General features: G+C 43.2%; 1 protein-coding gene across 1 annotated transcript; it reads right to left on the bottom strand.

Annotated features, from left to right (window-relative positions):
• Nucleotides 1–699: 699 nt before the first annotated feature.
• On the bottom strand, nt 700–17749 carry LOC139457573 (intraflagellar transport protein 57 homolog). Its single transcript, XM_071238946.1, has 11 exons — nt 17682–17749; nt 15756–15917; nt 15254–15362; nt 12734–12787; nt 8292–8410; nt 7288–7384; nt 6465–6542; nt 4733–4852; nt 2945–3211; nt 2578–2644; nt 700–1071 (listed from the first exon to the last, which is right to left on the bottom strand). The coding sequence occupies exons 2-11, from the start codon at nt 15911–15913 to the stop codon at nt 869–871; spliced, it is 1272 nt and encodes a 423-aa protein (XP_071095047.1). The 5' UTR covers nt 15914–15917; nt 17682–17749; the 3' UTR covers nt 700–868.
• Between the last annotated feature and the right edge of the window lie 15 nt (nt 17750–17764).

Genomic DNA, 17764 nt, shown 5'->3' with positions numbered 1-17764 from the left:
ACATCATGCTGCTTTTTTAGGTTGTGGGGCACAGGTGGCCCAGCTGCCTGGAGTGCCACAATTTCTTGTGCAGAGTTGCATCCCTTGGGCACACCGGAAACCTATAACTGAGTGTTCAAATCACAGTTCACCTTCATTATGGTTCTAGATTTGTCATGGGTTTCACTGGAGTGGTAAAGGTCTGAGACCTGCATCACTTCGGGCATTAATCCAATATTAAGCTGACACGCCGTGATATAACTGGAATACTGTTTACAGTGTTGTTACACCCAACACACTTACTCACACATTCAGCTGTTTGGGAAGCAGCATAAAGTCACCTTTCAGAATGAAGCAGACCATAAACACATGGAACAACTTCAACACGTTTATTTACAGATCTGGACGGAATGTGTATGATACATATAACATGATAATAAATACAGACAATGTTGGGTCTCAGTAACTATCAACGTTACTGTTTCTTCAAATGCTATCTCTTCCCAGATTATATTTCATATGAGTTTAACTTCCCTGGGCCCCGTTCCTCAAAACGATCATAGCGCTAAGGTGATCGTAAGTCCCATACTTTAACATAGGCTACCAGTCATCGTCGTGCTAAGACCGATTTGAAGAACGGGGCTCTGAACATTTTCATCATATCCCAATACTGAAAACTGACAATTATCCAGTATTTCCAAACCTTGAGCATGTTGACATGATCAAAATCTAATAAGAATATATTTTTATGAATCACAATTTTGACCCCATCAGTTCATGACTTCATGTCTTCTGGGCGTGTCTAAACAAATCTGTGATGTGATGTTTTTGTTTCAGTTTAGTTAAATATTTCCCGAGACCTTCCACACCAGTCACATGCAGAAGCTTATCACAGGCCCTTAAAGTCACTGAATGAATCCTGTCCCCCTGCCCCGACCCCTCCACCACCGCCATGGGCCTGCTTGTTCTGTGAGGTCTTGTCCTTAAGCTTGGCCTGCAGCAGCACGTGCTCCACCACCCCGGTGCGGATGTCCATCTGCGTGTTCTCCTTCTTCAGCTGCTGGATGGCCTGCTTGATCTTCACCAGCGGCGCTGAAACCCACGGAACAAACAATCAGTAAAAGGTGTGTGTGTGATTGTTGGTTAATGCCACACTCAGCAATATTTCTGCAACATGAGCAGCTGGTGCTGAAACACCACGGAACAAACAATCAGTAAAAGGTGTGTGTGTTTGTTGGTTAATGCCACACTCAGCAGTATTTCTGCAACATGAGCAGCTGGTGCTGAAACACCACGGAACAAACAATCAGTAAAAGGTGTGTGTGTTTGTTGGTTAATGCCACACTCAGCAGTATTTCTGCAACATGAGCACCCTGTAAATAGTCAAGTCTGCACCAGACAATCCAGTGATTGATATTATGAGCAGATTCACATCATCAGGGTACATTGACATGCCTTCAAAAACAAGCATGAAATACTTGAAAAAATTGAAATGTTTTTTTGAAAAATCCCAAACTATCAAAAGGCACCAGTTTACCACTAGACCTATCTATGTGCCAAGTTTGGTGAAGGAATATTGAACAGTTTTCAAAATCTGCTGCCGAAACGAGCATAACAGCCATTTTCAGGCAAAGTCAAAGTTGTTGCCATGGATCTCGAAAAATATTTTTTTCAAAACTCCCTAACTATCAAAAGGCACCAGTTTACCACTAGACCTATCTATGTGCCAAGTTTCGTGAAGAAATATTGAATAGTTTTCAAGATCTGCTCCGAAAACGAGAACAACAGCCATTTTCAGTCAAAGTCAAAGTTGTTGCCACAGAAATGCAAAAAATAAATTATTCAAAATCTCAACTATCAAAAGACACCAGTTTATCACTAGACCAGCTGTGTAAAGTTGGGACAAGATATCTCTCATGGTTTTTGAATTCGTGACGGAAAGCACCCATTCCTAAAATCCCCCAAAACTATTGTCTTATGCTGTTGTGAAGTTGCAGTTCTGTTACACTGTCACTCATCAAGTCTTGGCTCGACAAGACAGGTCCATCTGGGTGTGAGGGTGCACAATTATTAGCAAGATCACATAATCAGGGATGTGAGCAGGTTTTACCGAAAAAAGAGGAAGAGTCTAGGGGGGTCCGGGGGCATGCCCCCCCCCCACCGAAATTTTTTAAACACCGATTGCATTTTAAGCAATTTCGTGCAGTTTGGTCAACATTCACACCAAGAAATGTAATAAGTCAATGGCAAAAGTCAATAAGTCAAATAAACAAGATGGCAGAACTATTATGATAATAGTTCATCTAATGCCCAAATAACATGCACAATCAGCTCTCAGCACAGACTTGGGATACTGAGAACCCACCAACAATTCTCAAGTGAATGTGAAAAATGCAACAACATTTTCACTGCCACAACATGAGTAGGTCTGGAATATGTTTTGAAATCATCAACAATTCCATGCTATCTGTACATGTGGGGACCCGGGGTACAAGCATTCCCCAGCGCCAGATTGCGATTCCATACAGTTGCCTTTCACAGCAAGTAATGAGTTGTTGATCTGACTAGATGTCACCAGTGATGTTCCCACCAACTCACCTCCATCTGTCATACTGTTTCCTCTCTCATCCATCTCCTGCTTCACCTTCTCCAGCTCCTCCGTTACCTGGCAACACAAGCGTGGCATGATTCAGTCATTCTTGCTTCGAGCTGCTTCATCATAAATGTCTGTGTTCACTCGAGTTCTCTGATGTTGATACAACCCTACACTATGTCTCTCATTTTGGACAATATATTTCTATTCTGATTTGCACTATAATTTCATTTACTTTTAACAAAAAATAAGTAACTTTTCAACATTTCATTTAGATGTAAAATTAACAAATATTCCAGAATTGATCCTGGTTCTAAATGCATCATGAAAGACTAAAACTCTTAACATTTACTGGCTTATCTATTCACCAACCTCTGCAAGTGACCTTGACCTTTCTGTGACCCCACCGCTGGCTTGTTTGTAACGCTCCTTGGTCTCGGCGAGCTGATCCTGGGCTGAGCGGAAGTCGTGCAGCGGCTGCTCCAGCTGGTTGTTGATGTACTTCTCCCGGCTGGAGATCTTCTCCAGGGTGCGGCTGATCTCGTCGTGCAGCTTGTCCAGGTATGTTTTGGTCTCCGTCAATGAGCTCTGGATGCCGTCCCGGTGCTGGTGCATCTGCTCTAGATGGATTCGCCAGTCCTGAAATAAACATTTATAGCTTAGAAAAAGTGTCCTTGTGTCACCTCATTGCCTGTGCTGCAGGTGACAATTGTCTCACCTAATTGTCTCTCGTAAAGGTGACTGATGTCTAACCTTATGGTCCTTACTAACGGTGACTGATGTCTCACCTTATTGTCCTTACTAACAGTGACAGATGTCTTACCTTATTGTCCTTACTATCAGTGACAGATGTCTCAACCTTATTGTCCTTACTAACAGTGACAGATGTCTCACCTTATTGTCCTTACTAACGGTGACTGATGTCTCACCTTATTGTCCTTACTAACAGTGACTGATGTCTCACCTTATTGTCCTTACTAACGGTGACTGATGTCTCACCTTATTGTCCTTACTAACAGTGACAGATGTCTCAACCTTATTGTCCTTACTAACAGTGACAGATGTCTCACCTTAATGTCCTTACTAACGGTGACTGATGTCTTACCTTATTGTCCTTACTAACAGTGACAGATGTCTCACCTTATTGTCCTTACTAACGGTGACTGATGTCTCACCTTATTGTCCTTACTAACAGTGACAGATGTCTCAACCTTATTGTCCTTACTAACAGTGACAGATGTCTCACCTTATTGTCCTTACTAACGGTGACTGATGTCTCACCTTATTGTCCTTACTAACAGTGACTGATGTCTCACCTAATTGTCCTTACTAACGGTGACTGATGTCTCACCTTATTGTCCTTACTAACAGTGACAGATGTCTCAACCTTATTGTCCTTACTAACAGTGACTGATATCTCACCTTATTGTCCTTACTAACGGTGACTGATGTCTCACCTTATTGTCCTTACTAACAGTGACAGATGTCTCAACCTTATTGTCCTTACTAACAGTGACAGATGTCTCACCTTATTGTCCTTACTAACGGTGACTGATGTCTCACCTTATTGTCCTTACTAACAGTGACAGATGTCTCACCTTATTGTCCTTACTAACGGTGACTGATGTCTCACCTTATTGTCCTTACTATGAGTGACAGATGTCTCAACCTTATTGTCCTTACTAACAGTGACAGATGTCTCACCTTATTGTCCTTACTAACAGTGACTGATGTCTCAACCTTATTGTCCTTACTAACCGTGACTGATGTCTTACCTTATTGTCCTTACTAACAGTGACAGATGTCTCACCTTATTGTCCTTACTAACGGTGACTGATGTCTCACCTTATTGTCCTAACTAACGGTGACTGATGTCTCACCTTATTGTTCTTACTAACGGTGACTGATGTCTCACCTTGTTGTCCTTACTAACAGTGACTGATGTCTCACCTTATTGTCCTTACTAATGGTGACTGATGTCTCACCTCATTGTCTGTCCTGATGGTGACCGATGTATAACCTTATTGTCTTTACTAATGGAGACAGAAGTCATAATTTATTGCCTGTCTCAATAGTGAAAAAAGTATCCCCTTATTGTCTCTCGTGCTGCTGAAGGACATTTCACCTTACTGTCCATTTTGATAGTGACATATGTCTCACCTTATTGTCTGTCCTGATGGTGACCTTCAGCTGTGGAAGAACTCTCTCCACCTCCAGCTTCCAGTCCGCTGCATCTGTTGTCGAGTCCAGGATTGCCTCGGGTTTAGACCCATCCTGCATCTGTCAGGGAAAACATGCAAGGAACAGAAAATCAATGTGATATTAGACTCAGTATCAGGATAATATCTGACAGGAATCATGTTGGATGATGTTAATACCCTGGCAGTGTGGGTGGTACAGACAGGTGATAGTAGTGTGGTACAGACAGGAGATAGTAGTGTGGTACAGACAGGAGATAGTAGCGTTGTACAGACAGGAGATAGTAGTGTGGTACAGACAGGAGATAGTAGCGTTGTACAGACAGGAGATAGTAGTGTGGTACAGACAGGAGATAGTAGTGTGGTACAGACAGGAGATAGTAGCATGGTACAGACAGGAGATAGTAGTGTGGTACAGACAGGAGATAGTAGTGTGGTACAGACAGGTGATAGTAGTGTGGTACAGACAGGAGATAGTAGCATGGTACAGACAGGAGATAGTAGTGTGGTACAGACAGGAGATAGTAGTGTGGTACAGACAGGTGATAGTAGTGTGGTACAGACAGGAGATAGTAGTGTGGTACAGACAGGAGATAGTAGCGTTGTACAGACAGGAGATAGTAGTGTGGTACAGACAGGTGATAGTAGTGTGGTACAGACAGGAGATAGTAGCGTGGTGCAGACAGGAGATAGTAGCGTGGTGCAGACAGGAGATAGTAGCGTGGTACAGACAGGTGATAGTAGTGTGGTACAGACAGGAGATAGTAGTGTGGTACAGACAGGTGATAGTAGCATGGTACAGACAGGAGATAGTAGTGTGGTACAGACAGGAGATAGTAGCATGGTACAGACAGGAGATAGTAGTGTGGTACAGACAGGTGATAGTAGTGTGGTACAGACAGGAGATAGTAGTGTGGTACAGCCAGGAGATAGTAGTGTGGTACAGACAGGAGATAGTAGTGTGGTACAGACAGGTGATAGTAGTGTGGTACAGACAGGTGCTAGTAGTGTGGTACAGACAGCAGATAGTAGTGTGGTACAGACAGGTGATAGTAGTGTAGTACAGACAGGAGATAGTAGCATGGTACAGACAGGAGATAGTAGCGTGGTACAGACAGGAGATAGTAGTGTGGTACAGACAGGAGCTAGTAGCGTGGTACAGACAGGAGATAGTAGTGTGGTACAGACAGGAGATAGTAGCGTTGTACAGACAGGAGATAGTAGTGTGGTACAGACAGGAGATAGTAGTGTGGTACAGACAGGAGATAGTAGTGTGGTACAGACAGGAGATAGTAGTGTGGTACAGACAGGAGATAGTAGTGTGGTACAGACAGGTGATAGTAGTGTGGTACAGACAGGTGATAGTAGTGTGGTACAGACAGGAGATAGTAGTGTGGTACAGACAGGTGATAGTAGCGTGGTACAGACAGGAGATAGTAGTGTGGTACAGACAGGTGATAGTAGTGTGGTACAGACAGGAGATAGTAGTGTGGTACAGACAGGAGATAGTAGCGTGGTACAGACAGGAGATAGTAGTGTGGTACAGACAGGAGATAGTAGCGTTGTACAGACAGGAGATAGTAGTGTGGTACAGACAGGAGATAGTAGTGTGGTACAGACAGGAGATAGTGGTGTGGTACAGACAGGAGATAGTAGTGATGGTAGCGATATCTGATTCAGCCTGTCCTACCTACCCTATTCTGGTTGAGTTTCTTCAGTCCTTCCAGATCCATCATTGGCTCATCGTCCTCGAAGTCATCATCATCACCACCCTACAACATCAACACAAGTAGGCTAGTTAGCACATCTAGATGTTGCAATGAAACATAATTTATAGGGGCTGACAGAAGATGTAAGACAGCCCAACAGTTAAATGTATATACACCAACAGTCATCAAATTCAAGAACACTACCAGACTATTGCTGGACAGCAATTTTGGAAGCTAGTTGTGAAGAGTAATTTTGAATTCTTTACTACTATAAATAACATAGTGGCTTTCATAAGATCAACAACATGAACATGTTGGAGACACTTTTAAACTCAAGATTTTAGTCTTCGTAGATGGACTTGTATCAGCTGATCATATTTGACTGAAAACTTTTCTTATTTGATTTGGGCTTATACTAGTGGGTAAGTGGCAGACAGCCCATGCCAGGTTTCATGTACATTGAAAAGGAGTCATAGGAAGTAAAATCAAATTTTTATTAATTAATTAAATCCGTGACTCAGAAAGTCCCTGTCTTATGCCAAACACAAAGTTTATTATTACTGTCTAAGTTATATCAAGTCATGTCTAAGAACATGAAGTCTGACAAGCCAATGTAGCATGGCTCAACTGTTGTATCTCACATCAGGTCCACTAAAATTAGAGGAGCCACAGTATAAGAAACAAGCACCTGCCCTACTATTACACTGGTTTCTCTGGTGCAGGGTCCATATCTTCAAAGGTTACTAGCATATCTTTGGTTGACTCCATTGATATGAAATATCTACCCTAACCTAACTATGTACCCTACCCCAAACATAGGATCCTCCACTTTGTTGAGCGTCAACTCTGCATCTTCATCCTCAATCACATTCTCCTCCTCCATCTCCTCCTCTGGGTAGGATGGCCTGTCAACAGCAGGAAAACACATGAAGCAGGGTGGTGAATACTGACAACAGCAGGGTAACACACATGTAGCAGGCTGGTGAATACTGACCAGAACAGGGTAACACACATGTAGCAGGCTGGTGAATACTGACCAGATCAGGGTAACACACATGTAGCAGGCTGGTGAATACTGACAACAGCAGGGTAAGACACATAGCAGGGTGGTGAATACTGACAACAGCAGGGTAACACACATAGCAGGGTGGTGAATACTGACAACAGCAGGGTAACACACATAGCAGGGTGGTGAATACTGACAACAGCAGGGTAACACACATATAGCAGGGTGGTGAATACTGACAACAGCAGGGTAACACACATGTAGCAGGTTGGTGAATACTGACAACAGCAGGGTAACACACATGTAGCAGGTTGGTGGATACTGACAACAGCAGGGCAACACATTTAGCAGGGTGGTGAATACTGACAATAGCAGGGTAACACATATAGCAGGTTGGTGAATACTCACAACAGCAGGGTAACACACATGTAGCAGGTTGGTGAATACTGACAACAGCAGGGTAACACATTTAGCAGGGTGGTGAATACTGACAACAGCAGGGTAACACACATGTAGCAGGGTGGTGAATACTGACAACAGCAGGGCAACACACACACACGTAGTAGTTAAAGAATTCCCTTGTCATGCTGATAAGCTATAAGCTGCATAAAACCCTACTAACTCGCTACCCAGCCATACAGAGTGAGGTGCCATCTGCATCCAAACTCAATGTCACAATTCACAACTTTCACTTTCTGCCCATGTCAGGGGAGGTAACTGTGTTGAGAAACCTACATGTTAATCGCCTTGAACCAGCATCACAAAATGCTTATAAAAACAGACATGAGGAATGTGTGAAATATTACCTGCTCCATTTAAAGTGGCTGTTCTTGAGTGCCTCGTCTGCCAGTCTGTCCAGAACAAAGATGCAGTGTTCTCCACATCCCTGTTTCAGCTTGGACGGTGGGAAGTCGATTGTGTGGCCCTGGAAAAATGATTACACATCTTCATGTTAGTTTGTTTGTTGTTTAACGCCCACACTCAGCAATATTCCAGCTATATGACTTTCTGTCATGACCAGAAATCCAGTGATTGACATCATGATCTATGCAACTGGGATAGGATGACATGCATCAATCAAGTGAGTGAGTCTGACCACCCGATCCCGTTAGTGGCCTCTTACGACAAGCATAGTCAACACATCTTAAAGAGGGAGGAAGTCAAGTGACAGCTGTCAGAAGGGGATTGAAAGCCTAAAGTTGATAGTACGTCTATGGTGGAGACTTTAAAACCAACAAGTGCACCTGCACCTGAGTTGCAGACTCCGGATTCAGACATATGTTCTATAAGAGATGTATCTTCTCTGGGGTTAAGATGTGGCTCCAGTCAACAGTCAGGAAAAATAAAAAAAACTGGAACATAAAATGTCCAAATTCAGGTTATTAAAAATACAAAAACCAAATCAATTGGACTGACACAAAAAAAAATGTTTTAATGTTTATTTTACATTGAGTTTCAAGAAAACAAGGACAACTAGAAAATGTGGATAAACCAATGCTTAGGTCATAAATGCTGGATACATCCCTGTCTAGGGAGAACATGTTAAGGGTGACTACTTAATCAGGTCTGACACACTTACTGTACAGTTTCCACTACATCTTTTCACAGAACATTTCGTATGTATTCAGGGTTTGAGGTGATTTATGGGATGACAACACCATGTTTTCAATGAAGATGCAGATTTTAACCACATGAAAATGAATTTGGAACCAAATCTACGTTGCATTAGATTCTACTGTGAAGCCGCAATCAAACCAGCTTTTGAAATCGGAAATGGTTATTGTGAGCTGAAACCTCTGATTGACCAATCACATTGGAGCAAGTTCTTAATTCATAATACCATATTCATTATTTGTACAATAGTTCTTGAGTAGGGGTGACTATTGGGGCTATTTTCACTATTTTGACTATAGTCAGAGAGTAGCCCGTATATTGCAATAGTATTGCAATAGTAGTACACCAGTTTCAAGGCTAGATAATCATATTAATCAATGTCACAGAAATGAATAAAGTATTGCAGACAATCTCAAAGTTGGCCATTTTCCCCCTGTGGCAATCTCAACCCAAAGGGAAGTAACTCTAATCTGAAGTCGTAATCCTTGCTAACCAATTTGGCATATTTAGGTTTTTTTAATTTATTTTTAATTACAACTGTGAAAACTATCAATTGTTATACATACTATTGACAATACTATTGGCATTTATAAATTCCTATCAATAAGTACTATCACAGGGCAAACAATGGCAATAGTTTGATAGTTAAATATATATATTGACATGCTTATGTATGACATGCCAACATTTGCCACTTTAGCATCTTAGAAGTTTATTATGATATCATACGGGAAAATAAAGCAAAACTCTCTCAGCAGCTAACAATCAACAGACTTGAAAGTTTACAATAAATTGTATTTTATTTATTCTTTTCCTATCTCACACTATGCACATCTCCCTTTTCAGCTGATTTGTTTGTTTGTTTGTTGTTTAACGCTGCACTCAGCAATATTCCCGCTATATGACGGCGGTCTTTAAATAATCGAGTCTGGACGAGACAATCCAGTGATTGACATCACGAGCATCGATCCACGCAATTGGGATCGATGACACGTATCAACCAAATCAGGGAGCCTGACCACCCAATCACGTTAGTCGCTTTTTTCGACAAGCATAGTCGCCTTTTACATCAAGTATGGGTTGCTGAAGACCTATTCTACTCCGGAATCTTCACGGGTCTTTTCAGCTGATTCTAGAGAGCAAATGATCCTTGTCGGGTAACTCATGTGTTTCGAGTCTTTGCACAGATCACCGTTCTAAAGAACGAATGTGTAGCAGGGAAAAAGGGTGAACCTGTTTGCCCAAGACTTGTGTCATAACCCAGACCAGAGAGACAGTCGGTCCTTGGTTCATCTCCAGTCCAGCAAACTGCCCCCAACATACATCATGTAGACGCAAGGCAGAGCAGTTTGGTATCTTTTTTAACACTTCCTTCAAGTTATCAACAACAACTGCAGTGGTTGATGAAGCATGAACGAGATGAGGAACAATTGACCTCACCCATAAGAGCCTTCAAACCAAACCATTAAATCTGACAATACTCCTAGAGCAGAGGATAGTGAATGGAGCCTCGGGACACCGTAAAAAATTGCCATGCCGTTGGGCGACTTCAATGTTGTAGACTAGAAGTTTCTACAAATGAATATCCTCCTTCCACTGGATGTTCAAGTCTGGGTAATAGAAACAAACAAGTTTTACAAACTCAAAAATCTATTTTTACGACAACACAATCCAGCCGGATAGTCTTGCATCAATGATGATGACTTCCTCATCTGCGCTGATGGGCTGCAGCCAGTTGTTGAGTACAAGTCCAGTACAAGTGGTCATAACTGGTGCAGACCCTGGACATAAATACCTGAGATGTATCTCAGATAGTGTGCGGCAAACACTGTGTCCATGTTCCAAAAGCAACCTTGCACAATGTACATAGAAGTACAGTTGCTATGAAGTGCCATGGTTGATGCCACTTGCCGTATGCAGGTTGGATGCCTTTGTAGGCGGTAACCCATGTGTAGGTGTAAGCTTGAAGTGAGTGAGTGAGTTGGGTTTAACGCCACTGTTAACAGTATTCCAGTTATATCACGGCATGTCAGCTTAATGTGGGAGGAAAGCTCAAAGTGATGCAGGTATCAGACATTAACCACTTCGGTGAAACCCAAGAGCATGGTTGGTTGGTTGTTTGATGTTTAACGCCGCACTCAGCAATATTCCAGCTATATGACGGCCATCTGTAAATAATCGAGTCTGAACCAGACAATCCAGCGATTGGGAGCAATGACATACATCAACCAAGTCAGCGAGCCTGACCACCCGATCCCGTTAGTCACCTCTTATGACAAGCATAGAGGCCTTTTACGGCAAGTATGGGTTGCTGAAGACCTATTCTACCCTGGGTATGGTGCTGACAAACCTAGAAACATAATCGGAGCGAACTGGGATTCTAACCCGCAATCATAAGTTTCTGGGGTGTGCATCTGTGCACAGTGAATTGCTGTGCCTTAGACGACTGGGCCACCCATGCTCCATTGTAAGCTTGAAGGATGACTGAGTGTAACCTAGGCTGGAATTCCTGGACTCGATGGTAGCACCATCAGTGGCTATTATGAGTTTGGTCCCTCCTTAGCCAATCAGATTCCACCTCTCTTATCACAAAATGTGGGCGACCAGTCAAGACGATTTGATTGATAATCAAGATCAAAATTGTGATAAAACAGGTCTTACATCGCAAAGTGCATCAAGGTGGGTGAGGTGAAATGGGGTTACACGTTGCGTCCAACATTATTGCACTTATAAAGCGATGTGCATGTACGTGTGTGTGTTTGTGTGGCTGCTTGTACTAGTCCGGACTGATGCCGATTTATAGTGCTCTCACTGAGATACCATGCCGCAGTTTAACATGAACACCCCACTCAGACACAGTATACTGACTCTGAGCCGACCAGTCCTTGTTTTAGCCCCTTAATGCCAAGCGCCAGACAGGGTAACAACAAGTACAATCTTTTAACATCTTTTGGTATGACGTGGCCGGTGCACAAAGCCCAGACCTCAAAACTGTCCTTGAGAGCTGTCAACAATCCTGGTGACAATCCTGACCCACTTCGTTGAACCTGTGCCGATCCTCCTGGGGAAGGCTTGTTGAAAGCTGAGGTGTTCGTCGACAATGATAATCCACGTCCGATCAATGAACCTCTTTTGGTCTCCAGGAAGGTTCATCGAATGCTGAACGATCCCCTGCTCCTGCTGAATGTAGAAATTTTCCATCTCCTTGGATTGGTCCTGTATCGAACGTGTAACTGAGGCCTATGAAGCTTGTGTTGAAGGTCATCTTCTCTACAAGAGTGAATGAGTTTGGTTTCACGCCACTTTTAACAGTATTCCAGTTATATCACGGCGTGTCAGCTTAATGTGGGAGGAAAGCCCGAAGTGATGCAGGTCTCAGAGGACGTTACCTCTGATTCTTGAGTTGGGTCGGCAGTCAAAAAAGAGGCTGAACCTTCGCCTAGGGAAATTGAAGGGTCGTTCGATGAAGCTTCTTTCAAGCAGCCTTCGACAACACTAAACGAACAGCCCTAAATGTAGAGCTTTTAGGTTTCTAGATTTCTACGATCGGCTGAGAAGGGAAAAATGCATGGTGTGAGATAGGAAAAGTTTCAAAATGTATCCCCCCTTAAGTAGGCTCACAGACAGTACTCACAAATCTCCGCACTTCCTCCAGGATACTTGATATTGTAGAATTGGGGTCATCATACTGAAAGGGAAAACAATTGTGTCATGAAAATCTCATAAAAAAAAGAGCAAAAATATCCAATCAAAATACCTATTGTAACATTTACTTTGACATATTTAAGAGAGTCCAATGTGTCACAATTATTCTAGCAAAATTTTACTAGAGATGAACTGCTTTAAAACGTATTTAAGGATTTTATCAATTTTTGAACAGACTATCTTCTTTCACATTAACGTCAATGTCCTACAATGTTAACTGATCTAAAACCCTGCAAGAGACAATACAGCATACACAGCAACCACCATCTGAGACAGATGTATGACTGTTTAGGAGTACTTGACTAGCACTCTGACTGTCCAGCAGGCACCCTCTGAGACAGATGTATGACTGTTTAGGAGTACTTGACTGGCACTCCGACTGTCCAGCAGGCACCCTCTGAGACAGATGTATGACTGTTTAGGAGTACTTGACTGGCACTCCGACTGTCCAGCAGGCACCCTCTGAGACAGATGTATGACTGTTTAGGAGTACTTGACTGGCACTCCGACTGTCCAGCAGGCACCCTCTGAGACAGATGTATGACTGTTTAGGAGTACTTGACTGGCACTCCGACTGTCCAGCAGGCACCCTCTGAGACAGATGTATGACTGTTTAGGAGTACTTGACTGGCACTCCGACTGTCCAGCAGGCACCCTCTGAGACAGATGTATGACTGTTTAGGAGTACTTGACTGGCACTCCGACTTTCCAGCAGGCACCCTCTGAGACAGATGTATGACTGTTTAGGAGTACTTGACTGGCACTCTGACTGTCCAGCAGGCACCCTCTGAGACAGATGTATGACTGTTTAGGAGTACTTGACTGGCACTCCGACTGTCCAGCAGGCACCCTCTGAGACAGATGTATGACTGTTTAGGAGTACTTGACTGGCACTCTGACTGTCCAGCAGGCACCCTCTGAGACAGATGTATGACTGTTTAGGAGTACTTGACTGGCACTCCGACTGTCCAGCAGGCACCCTCTGAGACAGATGTATGACTGTTTAGGAGTACTTGACTGGCACTCCGACTGTCCAGCAGGCACCCTCTGAGACAGATGTATGACTGTTTAGGAGTACTTGACTGGCACTCCGACTGTCCAGCAGGCACCCTCTGAGACAGATGTATGACTGTTTAGGAGTATTTGACTGGCACTCCGACTGTCCAGCAGGCACCCTCTGAGACAGATGTATGACTGTTTAGGAGTACTTGACTGGCACTCCGACTGTCCAGCAGGCACCCTCTGAGACAGATGTATGACTGTTTAGGAGTACTTGACTGGCACTCCGACTGTCCAGCAGGCACCCTCTGAGACAGATGTATGACTGTTTAGGAGTACTTGACTGGCACTCCGACTGTCCAGCAGGCACCCTCTGAGACAGATGTATGACTGTTTAGGAGTACTTGACTGGCACTCCGACTGTCCAGCAGGCACCCTCTGAGACAGATGTATGACTGTTTAGGAGTACTTGACTGGCACTCCGACTGTCCAGCAGGCACCTTCTGAGACAGATGTATGACTGTTTAGGAGTACTTGACTGGCACTCCGACTGTCCAGCAGGCACCCTCTGAGACAGATGTATGACTGTATAGGAGTACTTGACTGGCACTCTGACTGTCCAGCAGGCACCCTCTGAGACTGATGTATGACTGTTTAGGAGTACTTGACTGGCACTCCGACTGTCCAGCAGGCACCCTCTGAGACAGATGTATGACTGTTTAGGAGTACTTGACTGGCACTCCGACTGTCCAGCAGGCACCCTCTGAGACAGATGTATGACTGTATAGGAATACTTGACTGGCACTCCGACTGTCCAGCAGGCACCCTCTGAGACGGATGTATGACTGTTTAGGAGTACTTGACTGGCACTCTGACTGTCCAGCAGGCACCTTCTGAGACAGATGTATGACTGTTTAGGAGTACTTAACTGGCACTCCGACTGTCCAGCAGGCACCCTCTGAGACAGATGTATGACTGTTTAGGAGTACTTGACTGGCACTCCGACTGTCCAGCAGGCACCCTCTGAGACAGATGTATGACTGTTTAGGAGTACTTGACTGGCACTCCGACTGTCCAGCAGGCACCCTCTGAGACAGATGTATGACTGTTTAGGAGTACTTGACTGGCACTCCGACTGTCCAGCAGGCACCCTCTGAGACAGATGTATGACTGTTTAGGAGTACTTGACTGGCACTCCGACTGTCCAGCAGGCACCCTCTGAGACAGATGTATGACTGTTTAGGAGTACTTGACTGGCACTCAGACTGTCCAGCAGGCACCATCTGAGACAGATGTATGACTGTTTAGGAGTACTTGACTGGCACTCCGACTGTCCAGCAGGCACCCTCTGAGACAGATGTATGACTGTTTAGGAGTACTTGACTGGCACTCTGACTGTCCAGCAGGCACTCTCTGATACAGGTGCATGACTGTGTTTCAGACAACTCACCTCCTGGGGCTGTTCAAAGTTGCGCCCTGCACCCCGCAGCATCCAGGCAGCCAGTGATGTAAACATGAAGAACTGCTCTCCAGAGTTGGTGGGGATGGCAAAATAATGTCTGCAACAGGAACCAGTGTGAGATCAAGACTTCAGGATTTAAAGAAAACACAAGCACCAACTTTATATTTGTTACACTGCCTAATCAAAATAATGACTCAAATGTCAGGATTGTAATGACCATGATGAACAATGACAAAAGAATAAAATGTATAACTTATGATATTATACATAAATGTTATATATAAATTTAGTTTAAAACCGTAAAATCTTCCATTAAGTTTTCGGAGTTGATAGGTAAAAGATGGCAACAATCTCAATTGCATGCATTTCCATCCAACTTAGCATGCTTAGTTCACACCTGCCAAGAATTACAGATTTATTGAATGTGACTCACAATGCAAATATACACACCTGAAGCTTAGTATCGGTAACATATACTGAAAATACTCACCTAGATATAGGTTTGAGGTTCAACTTTCGAGAAAATTCTTTCTCATAGCTAAGAAGTCGTAACTTGTCTAGCAGCTCCTCCATGATGACAAAGGGCATGTACATAAGCCCAGGGCCGCCATCCTCGACGTCGTCACCGCGACGCTTGTCTTCACTCATCCTCCTGGAGTATACAGGAACATAATTTGACAAACAACATAATTAGTCACTGTTGGATGCTAGTTCACTGTCTTATCTAATTATAATTGCCGATCTCAAAATGACAAGTAAGTGTTCTTTTCACCAGAACTGACTAAGGTTAACACCACTAAACAGGTGTTAAGAATGCCCTTGTATTTCACAAACACCTTTTGTTAACAAACCAGGTATTATATAGATTAGGTCTGTCAGAATTCACTGTTGTATCATGAATTTACACCAGACGGCATGAAACATAAGTTCCTTATATGTTATTTAGCATTTGTAATGAGTCATGTTTTAATTATGTCTCAACTTTCAAAGAGTAATGTTTATGAAGTTCTGAAAATACATTAGACCTGATAACTACACTGGCAATCACAATTTTACCACGCTTACCGCCTGACACAAAATAATATTCTAAATAAAAATCATGATAATAATCACAATAAAACATGCCTAAATTAACTAGGCATGAACACATGATGAAAACTGGCGGAGTCCTCAATTAGTTCTAATTTGTTTTTACTTAGAAAACAAATGATGAGTGGAAGTTGTTAACACTGCAGGGAGAATAAACCATGATGGGTTCACCATCTGTGAGACGTTGTCTTCATGCAAGTAGGGTAATCAGTATATCTGTCATACATCATAAAATTTGGGTAGTGTTTATTGAAATGACGGAATAGAACTAAAATGGTACTAGAACTGCCAATTTGATCCAGCCTCATCACTTTAATCCTACCATATTGCAATAGAGCCTAAGTGTGTGTATGTTTCCTGATCCAGTGAATCATTACACTTACTAGGGCAACAATGCAGTTTACCGGGCGCAGCCCGAGCTCTACCATCCGCTCAATTACCGCGCTATAGTGCCACTGCTGTCTCGTTATACCGTTACCGTGCCTCACGCTCTGGTGACTCTCGCTTCACGATCCAACACCCGTTTTCGGTCTTAGGGAAACTTACACATCTTTACAATCAAACACCCGTTTTCGATCTTAGGGAAACTTACACATCTTTACAATCAAACACCCCTTTTCGGTCTTAGGGAAACTTACACGTCTTTACGATCCAACACCCGTTTATCGGTCTTAGGGAAACTTACACGTCTTTACGATCCAACACCCGTTTTCGGTCATTAGGGTTAGCCTGCTTTGGGCAAGGGTGAGCCATAAATTCTTACCTTTACAAGCGTTAATCCTTTTAATCCCATTGGTCGGTCATGCTGACAAAAACAATTGCGGGTGTGATTTCAAGAAAACATGAATGGGAGCGCGGACCGTGACGTCATACGCATGCGCAATTCATTGTTTACTGATTACGCGAGCATGTCAATGGGGATTCTAATGACCCGTTGAACGAGCACTGATTACATGTGATAGCGCCTGTGGTCCAGTGGTAGAGCGTCGGCTAATTAACGCATTAATTAGCAGATCCGGTGAGCCGGCGAAGCGCGTTCGAGCCCCCACAGCGCTAATTGGATCTGAAAAAGTGCGCCCGGTAAAGTGCACTACTCCCCTTACTAGCACGATGTGTCTAGGCTCTATGAGTATGATTGACTGAATCAAAACAAACCCAAACATTGAAACAACACGAAATTTATGAATCAAATCCTTACTGGATCAGTGTCAAATTCAATCGTGAAACAAAACACACATAATATGTATAAAAAATACATGTTGGGCCTACACTTCAAGACATCTTATTAAAAATATATGCTTAAACACGATTCATCACATAAACTTACGACTGTATTCCGTGTTCCAAATTCTGTGTTGGGAACTAAAGGAATTTGTTTCTGCGCATACGCAAATGGCGCCAACTTCCGTT

Source organism: Haliotis cracherodii, unplaced genomic scaffold, assembly GCF_022045235.1.
Source record: "Haliotis cracherodii isolate W230 unplaced genomic scaffold, xgHalCrac1.p SCAF_12, whole genome shotgun sequence".
Classification (NCBI taxonomy): domain Eukaryota; kingdom Metazoa; phylum Mollusca; class Gastropoda; order Lepetellida; family Haliotidae; genus Haliotis; species Haliotis cracherodii.
This window is presented reverse-complemented; position numbering and strand designations above follow the sequence as displayed.

Coding starts and splice junctions, on each gene's coding strand:
- LOC139457573 (XM_071238946.1), bottom strand. CDS start 15,913: ATGAGTGAAGACAAGCGTCGCGGTGACGACGTCGAGGATGGCGGCCCT. Junction 15,363..15,755: donor AACCTCAAACCTATATCTAG/GTGAGTATTTTC, acceptor TTCCTGTTGCAG/ACATTATTTTGCCATCCCCA. Junction 3,212..4,732: donor CCATCAGGACAGACAATAAG/GTGAGACATATG, acceptor TGTTTATTTCAG/GACTGGCGAATCCATCTAGA.